General features: G+C 37.2%; 1 protein-coding gene across 1 annotated transcript in view; it reads left to right on the top strand.

Annotated features, from left to right (window-relative positions):
• Nucleotides 1-9,261, top strand: part of COL4A2 (collagen type IV alpha 2 chain) — a 273,590-nt gene that overhangs the window by 246,531 nt on the left and 17,798 nt on the right. Inside the window, exons 33-37 of the mRNA XM_044670533.1 lie at nt 2,063-2,185; nt 2,581-2,762; nt 5,703-5,766; nt 5,863-5,937; nt 8,713-8,820. Coding sequence (XP_044526468.1) covers nt 2,063-2,185; nt 2,581-2,762; nt 5,703-5,766; nt 5,863-5,937; nt 8,713-8,820 — 552 coding nt within the window. The remainder of the gene's footprint in view (nt 1-2,062; nt 2,186-2,580; nt 2,763-5,702; nt 5,767-5,862; nt 5,938-8,712; nt 8,821-9,261) is intronic.

The following is a 9,261-nucleotide window of genomic DNA, read 5'->3' as shown; positions in this document are numbered from 1 at the left end:
TACACACACACACACACACACACACACACACACACACACACACACACAGAATCAAGAGGCACAATAGAACATGTATGATAACATGGCCAAACTCAGTTGAAGGCTTCCATACCCTTTATTGTTACACTGTTGAATTACACAATCATCTCCTGGCAGGTTTAGCTCTTGTCAACCTTTTACATTTTTCTATAGCATTTAGCTGTTCACAAAGAATATTTTTAAATATTTGACACTGGTCATAAGTACCTGTAGCTTGGAGTATCACTTTGTCTCATAACACAGCTACCTCTCCTCCTTCAACTTTTGTAAATTAATTTAGAGGCAACCTTTATGGTTACTTTCTGTAATCTTCTGTTTCTTCTACCCCATCTGCTCTTTTATTCAGTCCTAATCATTAGCTTCAATTTTATAGTTCTTTGCCAAACTGATCACTCCTTATACTTCCACTATGTCATTACATCTCTTAAAGACCTCCAGTGACAAGCACACAGACCCTAAATATGAAAACTAAGCCCCTCACTTTGAGCATCATCGTTCCTCTTAAGTCTATGCCCACTTACATTACCTTAGTCACTGGCACAGCTTCTTCTCAGTTCCTCTGATCAAGTGGATTAAATTTATTCTCAGCTGCTTTTCTCAATTCTTGTATTGTCCAACACTGAGACTTCCCATGCTTGACAAAGCATCCTTCTGTGATGTGGATGGTGTAATGGAACATCACCGTACCATAAAAAATGAGGGAAAGCATGGTTTCATAGAAAACTAGGAAGTCATGTATGAACTGATGGAGAACAGAACAAAAGAACAATTTATACAGTAATAACAATGCTATAAAAACAGTGTTGAAAAACTTGAAATTCTGGTCAATACAGTGACCAAACATGATTCCAGAAGACTGATGATGAAGGATGCCCTCCACCTTGTAATAGAAACAGGATACAAAATAAAATACATATTTTCTGGACCTAGCCAATGTAGAAATTTGTGTTGCTGGATTATATATATTTGGAACAAGAGGTCTGGTTTTTTTCCTCTTTTTCCAGTGAAGGAAGAGAAGGTTGAAAAATCAGTTTTTGTCTATTTGAAAAAATAAAATTTAATTTCTAATAAAAGGTCTATTTATCTTACCACACTGTCAAAGGGTTCTATGACACTAAAAAGGATATAAATCCCTGCATTCACTCTTGAAGTCCTTATGATCTGTGACTTTTTAGTACTTTTTTTAGTAGTAGTATGCATGCCCAGGATAACTTCTATGCCAAACAAACACATTAGAATTCAGTCCCAGCCATCACTCTGAATCTTCTTTAGTTGAATGTAGTAGAGAATATTCAACTCAAGAACAGGAAATGGCTTTTTTTTCTTTTCTTTGCATTCACAACACTTTATATAGTACCTTGCAGAGAACAGATGCTTAATAACTGTTAGGTTGAATGTAGGAGTATCCAAGAGTTAGTTTCTACAGATTATTAAGAACCAATTGTCATATTTTCATTGTGAAGATTTATACCTTAGAAATGGGCAAATTCTACAAATCAGGGTTTGATTTGTTGTTCTATTGATTCTCTAGACTTAAAAAAGTAATGCAAAAAATGTTGATGGATGCAAATTTAACTAAAAGCATATCATGAATTCTTTTTTTCTTTCAGAGGGCTGGTCATCAAACATTTCCCTCTACACCCCTAGCTGAATTGTCTGCTTTCTTGTATGTCATGATGTGTGAAACAGATGACAAGCATTCTTAGTTCAAATGTATAGCTAAAGGTCATTGTATATCCACAGAACATCTCTGACTACTATTGTAGACTAAGATATCTTTTGTATTGAAAGTCTTTCAGCATAGTTTATAGCCATAGAGTTTTAGTGCTGGAAGGTATGTTACAGTTTACATTATAGTCACTGAGTTTTGGTAGGAGGACAGGCAACTTGCCACCCCAGTAGTTCATAGCCCCCCAAGACTTAGCGTCTTTGGAGATGAGCAGAAAAGGTTTAGAGTATAACCTTTATTCCTTCCTCGTGGTTCAGAGCCATCAAAAAATGGCTGTGTTCTATTCCTATTTAGGTAGCCGTGGAGAGCCAGGGCCACCAGGAGAACCTCCAAAAATCCTGCCAGGAATGAAAGACTTCAAAGGGGAAAAAGGAGATGAAGGACCTGCTGGTGGGAAAGGATCTTGGGGCATAAAAGGTAAGATGCAGTCAGCATCATCACATTGAAAACCAAAATTTCCTCTGCTACCTATCCTTTGTCTCTTTTACAGGGAGTATCAAAAAAAAATGAGAATTACATTTTTTAAAAAAATTTTTTGTTGTAGAGGAAACAATGCTGAATATCTTTTAGAAAAATGCTCTTGTTTCTTTACTATACTTCAATTCTCCCTTTTTCCTCTCTTGCTAACTTTAAATTCTCAAATCCTAGGAATCAGTTACCCATAGCTTCCTTTTACTGTTAAGCTAGCTCAGTTTCCCATTTCATCATGCTTGTCATTCTCCAACAACAGAACTCAGCAATCAAGTTGAAAACTTTATGAGAGCACTACTTTCACTTGCTAACAGATTTTGATATTGAAAATGTTCTTGTAGGTGGACAAGGAATGCCTGGCATCCCTGGCCAGACAGGAATTCCTGGGTTACCTGGGATACCTGGTCAAATCAAAGGGGTCAAAGGTGAAATCGGTATTCCTGGAGTACCCGGCTTGCAAGGATTCCCTGGCCAGATCGGTCCCCCTGGTATCAGAGGCTTTCCTGGATTTGTAGGTGTTAGGGTAAGTCAGTATCTTTCACATTTCCTGTCGCTTTATGGTTTGGGGATTTTTTGTAGGATTTTGGGGGGGACTCTTTACCTTGACCAGGACACAATTGCAATAGTCACTCATAGGTCAATAGCATTGCTGAACCACACAGAAGTTTTCACCTGCTTCATTTCCACCTTGAGCTATAGCTTTAGGAGCACACTATATTGGTACAGATGTAGGGCAGATACTTAATCACCTTAACCCTATTGCAGCTTAGAACTCTTGATTTCAAGTCATCTATCAGCCAGAGTCTCCCCAAAGCAGAGATTTTATAGGTTTACATCATCACATCAGACCTTGTACTTAAAAACATTTTTAGTAATATTCTTTATTTTTTTTGTTTCCCTGCTTATTAGCCTTGTTTTATTTTGAATTTCATCAATATCTTTAAGGTTTTATTTTACCTTCATTTCAGAATGCCTCTTTCCCCTTTTCTCCCCATTAAGCTAGTAATAAAGAATGTATTTAAAGGGGAGGAACCAAAACAGAAAAGGGGGGGCACATTTTTTTTAAATTAAAAACAAAAAAAAATTTTAAGAGGGGAAGAAGTAGGTAGGTGATTCAGCAGAGACCCTTGAAATGGAAGGTCCTAGGTTCAAGTCTGGCATAACACATTTCCTAGCTATGTGATCCTTTAAGTCAGGGGTCGGCAACCTTTTTGGCCGTCAAAGCCATAAACACCACATTTTTTAAAATGTAATTTCATGAGAGCCATACAGTGCTCACAGTGTGCTCCTGTAACAGCGCCTGAAAAAAAATTGACTTTATGGCTCCTGCAGAAAGAGCCATACGTTGCCGACCCCGGCTTTAAGTCATTTGCTTAGCCCTTGCCACTCTTCTGCCTTGGAACCAATACTCAGTATCAATTGTAAGACAGAAGGTAAAGGTTTAATAAATAAATAAAAAAGAAGGAAGGAAAACTAGTTTAGTAAAACCAACCAACCCTTCAGTGAGTCTTCTAGTTATCTGTACCATGCCCTGGTCTCCATTTCTACAAAGAAGAGCGAAAAGTAAATTTTCTTGGCACTTATCCAGGCTCAGCTTTGAACTTGCCCTTAATAACAAAATCCCATTCCTTGTTGGTGAAGTCCTTTGGCCGAGCTCTGACCTATATTCTGAGTTCATTAAGACAGATATAGTAAAACTGAGAAGTTCTAGATCAAAGGCACTTGTCTTCAAAAAACTCATAAATAAGTATCAGAAAGTGGTTTGCTTGTGCCGGCATCTGAAAGTTATTTGAATGTCAGCCTGTCTACATCTCAGCCAGGTCCTATTCATGTGGTTTTATTGGCTAAAGTTCTTCAGGAAAGGACCGGCTGGTATGTGAATAGAGATCTGATGACTTCATTAGAACTGTGGGAGAACTGAACAGTTTTTGTAATCATTAAGGACCCCCAGGATTTCTTGAAGTTAAAACTATTATGGGACCTCATGTCGTCTCATTACTTAAAAATCATCTGGAACAGGACGACCACCTTTCCTTGGAAGGTCTTCTTACCTCACAGTCTTAAGCAGAGAGCTTGCATGTTAGTGCTGAACATAACCACAAAACCTAACACATTTGAGAAGGAATAATTCATGCGGCAACCTTATTGCCTGCTCTCACCAAAGGGGCCCCATTTCTCCCATCTGTTCAAGACTCTTTGGTGTACATCCAGTCAGGATTCCCTGGTTGTTTTTTTTCCCCTTCTCATCATTTTCCATTGACCTCAGACATAGCCATCAGTCCCTAGGCAAATGTAAAAAAACATTTTTTTCCCTACAACAGTCTTATTACCACCAGTCCTATGACTGGATCAGACATTAATAATTTTAAAATTAATTGGAGTGGAAGCAGAAAGAAAATAAGAGACAGAAATCAAGGTAGAAAAGGAAGAGAATAAGCATTTCTATAGTGCTGATGATGTGACGGGCACTGTGCTAAGTGCGTTACAAATATTATCTCCTCTGATCCTCACAACAATCCTGGGGAGAGATGCTATTATTATCCACATTTTCCAATTGAGGAAACTTGAGGCAGAAGGAGAAGTAGCTTTTCAAGGTCACACAGCTAGAAAGTATCTAAGGTTAGATTTGAACTTGGATCTTCCTGACTCCAGACTCAGCACCCTTTTCCCTAAGTCACCTCACTGCCTCTAGGCTAAATAAGGAAGAAAAGAGAGAAAAAAGGAATCATGATCTTTCTCCATGCCATCGTGAAGATGGTTTTTCCTTTCTTCTCTTCTCAACACCTTTTTTCAAAAAGATAAAATAATAAAAACAAAATATAAAAATATTATATATAACATATAATAAGAAATAAAATAAAATAATTAAAAATAATTAAAATTTTAAGATGTTTTAAAATAAACAATTTAAAAGAGCATAAGGTAATATTTTCCTAATGGGGCAAAAAGGGAGTTTAAGAGAGGCTTCTTTAAGGAAATAGTGTCATTTGCAAACTATTTACCATATGAATGAAGGCAATTTCTATTGCCATGCTCTCTCCTTGGGGGAAAAAAATCAGACTTGAAGGACTGAAATTGACTGTCCACCTTTAGGTCATATGTAATCACAAAGTTCTCACCTACTTGGTTCAACTAGTCATTTTTGACTCATTGTTGGCATTAGACATTTTGCTGATGAAATCTAACTTCAAAGTTAAAAGTATTTTGCCATAAAAATTGTCCATAGTGATAAATTTATTTCTCCTAATTCATGTTTATCGTCTCAAAGTTAAACAGATCATCTTTGCTGCCTCCCCACATTGAACCAAAGCATTTCAGAAGCTTTCTGCCAAGTGATCATTTCTGTGATCAGAGGAAATTGGGTTTTGATGGGACACTGAGCATCTTGAATTGACGGAGGGGTCAAAGTGACATTGCCATTCTATTAACTGTATTTTTAAAAAGCTTTGTAATCTTTGTCTAGGGTGACAAGGGTATGCCTGGACGAGAAGGACTTTATGGTGAGACTGGATCTATCGGAGATTACGGTGCGTGCTCTTCTAGATACATATTGGGGAAAGTATATTTAAAACTAAACTAAAAGAGGAACCATTCTCATTGGTACTTCTTGGTGTATATAATAGGTGATGAAGGAGACACTATAAATTTACCAGGAAGACCAGGGGTGAAAGGAGAACTGGGCATATCTGGCCTTGGAGGTATGTATTTTATTTTAAATCTGAATGTCATCAAAAAATGACATTCAGTCTTGATCAAGGACACATGACAAAACTAGTGGAAATGCGCATGGGTAGGGGGTGCGCGGGGGGGTGAAGGGGAAAGGAGGAGCATGAATCATGTAACCATGTTAAAAATGAATATTAATAAATGTAATAAAAAAATGACATTCAATTCCTTTATTCATATAATAAACATTTATGTAGAACCTACTGAAAGTGGTGCAGTGTACTGGGTTCTGGGAAAGATGTGGAGAAATATAATAGAGAAGATCCAGCACTTGAGAGTCTATGGTGTTTATCATTTACTGCCAGTAAATCAGTTGTACAAGTATAAGTGCTAGAGAAACTCATACAATGAAAGCGAAGGAGATGGCATTTTTTCCAGCCTCAGGGATCAATGAAAGAAGTGGTAGTTGATCTGGACCTTGAAGAATGGATAAAATGTCAACAGAGTGAAGAGTTCTAGTTTTCTTCAAAAATTAGCTCTACAGAGGCCTCTTCCTGATGATGATTTCCAACTGCTAATGCACCCCCATTTGCAATGATGACCTCACACATGCCCATGCCATATGTATATGTGTGTAGCTCCTCAAAGAGGTAGTTTCATTTCGTGTCTCTATATACTCACAACCAAGTACAGTTCCTGTTACTCTATATAAGTAATTCTGTTTTCTGTATCAGCAAATTCTTCTTAATTGACTGAAACGGGGATGGGAGGGATAATGGAAAATCAAAGGGAAATAGGATGAGCAAAGTCCCTGAGACAAGAAAGCATGACTCGTGATGTCTGGGCCACAGAGGCCATTAGAGGGAAATACTGTGAGACCCAGATTGTCCTTTGTTTTGTTTTGTTTTTTTAAGTATTGTGATTTCATTAGTGTAGGGGACTCCCAGTGGGGAAATTCTTTTGCCACCATAGATTGGTAACTATTCTTTAACATGCTCTCTTGAGATGACTTTATCTCCCCTGAAAGATAAGTTGTATAAAGGTGATAAGAGCTAAGAGAAAAATTCTTATCCTAAGCAAGGACAAAAATGATTTTTTTTAGTCTAATGACTAGATATAAGGAAGGCAGTGAATGACTGAACTTGGAAAATGAGGAAGTGTCCTTAGCAATCACTTAGGCCAATCCCAGTGTTTGTGAGGAGAAAAATAAAATAACTCTTGAAAATGAACTAAAAATGAAAAATATCATTTCTAACAAATTCTAAATTCTGCAAAAATTAATAGGAAACAAGGAAACATTTCAAGTGATTTTTCCAAATAGCTGGCATTTATAGTATTTTTTCTGAATACTGAAGGGGTCTCTCTTGAGCTTAAGGAAGTTCTTTAAAATGTGTTTTGGAAAGCACACAGAAAAGGACATAAGAAGAACATGATAAGAACTTATTAAAATGCCAGTAAACCAGAATACTCAACAATTTGACTAATTTCACAAATGTGGGGAGGACAAAAGACAAACTATAACAATAAATTAGGGGAAGGAGTTAGAAATTGATGTCTATTTTTCTGCCTGTAACTTTAGGGAGAGAGGGAAGAGGTTAAAAGAGTGGTCTGGTACTAGAGGGATTCCATTTGTGTATTATTGTATCTCAGTCAATTCACTCTTGTCCAAGTCTTCAAGACCTCATTTGGGGTTTTCTTGGCAAAGATACTGGAGTGGTTTGCCATTTTCTTCTCTAGATCATTTTACAGATGAGAAACTGAGGCAGATAGGGTTAAGTGACTTGCCCAAGGTCATCCAGCTAGTAAATGTCTGAGGCCAGATTTGAAGACAGGAAGATGAATCTTACTGAGTTTAGGTCCAGTGCTTTATTGCATTTGTGTAGGTGGTTCCAAATGAGGAAACTCCCTTCACTAATGCAGACTATGAGTCAATAAGCATTTGTTGAGCTATGTGTTGACAATTAAAAAAGAAAGACAAAAATAAGGACCCTGTCCTCAAAGATCTCACATCCTAATTGGGGGGGGGGGAAACAACATTCAAAGAATTACATATATTTAAGATAGATAGATAGATAGATAGATAGATAGATAGATAGATAGACTCTCATAACGAAGCCACAGTGGGAATGGATGGGATGGGAAGATGAAGAAGGAGACAGGAAACTATTAAACCTTCTTACAGAAAATAAGATTTGAACTGAGTCTTGAAAAGGGCCAGGTAAATCAAGAGGCAGCAGAAGTAAAAAGAAAAGGTATTTCAGCTACAGGGAAGAGTAATTCATTTATAATTTTTAGTCTTAGAGAATTACTTCGGACATTAAGAGATTAGATGACTTGCCCAGGGTCTCTCAATTCATATTTTCCACAGTCAGACCTTGAACCCAGAACTTGTTGGCCCTCTATCCATACATGCTGCTTGTCTCACAAATACAACTTTCACACGTTTTTGGACAGTAACGACATGAGAATTTGTTTTGCTTGACTACGCATATTTGTTCCAGAAGCTTTGTTTTTCTTTTTTTTTTCTAAGTTAGTAGGTGAGGTGGAAGGGAAAGAAACTAAATGGTTGTTAATTTAAAAAATAAAATGAGAAAGTTATTTTAAGTCCTCAAAAGATATAGAAAGCATTTTTTGTATTTTTAAACTACCCACTCACCAAAATATTCAAAAACCCATTCAAAAACAATAAATATTCAAAGAAAGTAAAAGCATCAAAGCCTGCCTTTTTGTCCTCTAATTCCCATCTTCTACTGACTCCATATCACAAAGAATACCAGGGCTTATTTCAAGAGAATCTCTTGTTTCAGGTGAAAAGGGATTCACCGGAGAAAAAGGCACATCAGGAGACCATGGTTTCATAGGATTGATGGGCATAAAAGGATCTCAAGGCCTTCCTGGACTGAAAGGACAGACAGGTAAACAATCACTTGGTGCTTAGTAGGAAAAAGTCACCTTTCTCCGAACAAGCCACTGTTATATATCTATACGGTGACCAGGGTGCCATAACAATATATGAGACCAAAGGCTTACAAAATATCCCAATTTATCCCCATGGGGGTGTTTTCAGGGCTTTCAGAGGTCCTAGAGAAAATATGGTCATTTCCTTTTTTCCCATTTTGCTACTGATGCTGTCAACAGGACTAAAGGAAACAAGAGCCCTGGAAAAACAAAAATGGCAAGGAGAAGCTTTAGAAAATGTTAAAGACTTCTATGTGGCCAAGCAACCATTTCTCCTATCTAAGTAAATAATATGATTTTGAAAGGATTGCTTTTGCAGAAATTGATTTATGCTTTTGTTATTCAGTAGTTTTCCAGCTGAGTCCAGCTCTTTGTGACTCTATTTGAGGTTTTCTTGG

The sequence above is a fragment of the Gracilinanus agilis genome, chromosome 3 (assembly GCF_016433145.1).
Source record: "Gracilinanus agilis isolate LMUSP501 chromosome 3, AgileGrace, whole genome shotgun sequence".
Classification (NCBI taxonomy): Eukaryota; Metazoa; Chordata; class Mammalia; order Didelphimorphia; family Didelphidae; genus Gracilinanus; species Gracilinanus agilis.
This window is presented reverse-complemented; position numbering and strand designations above follow the sequence as displayed.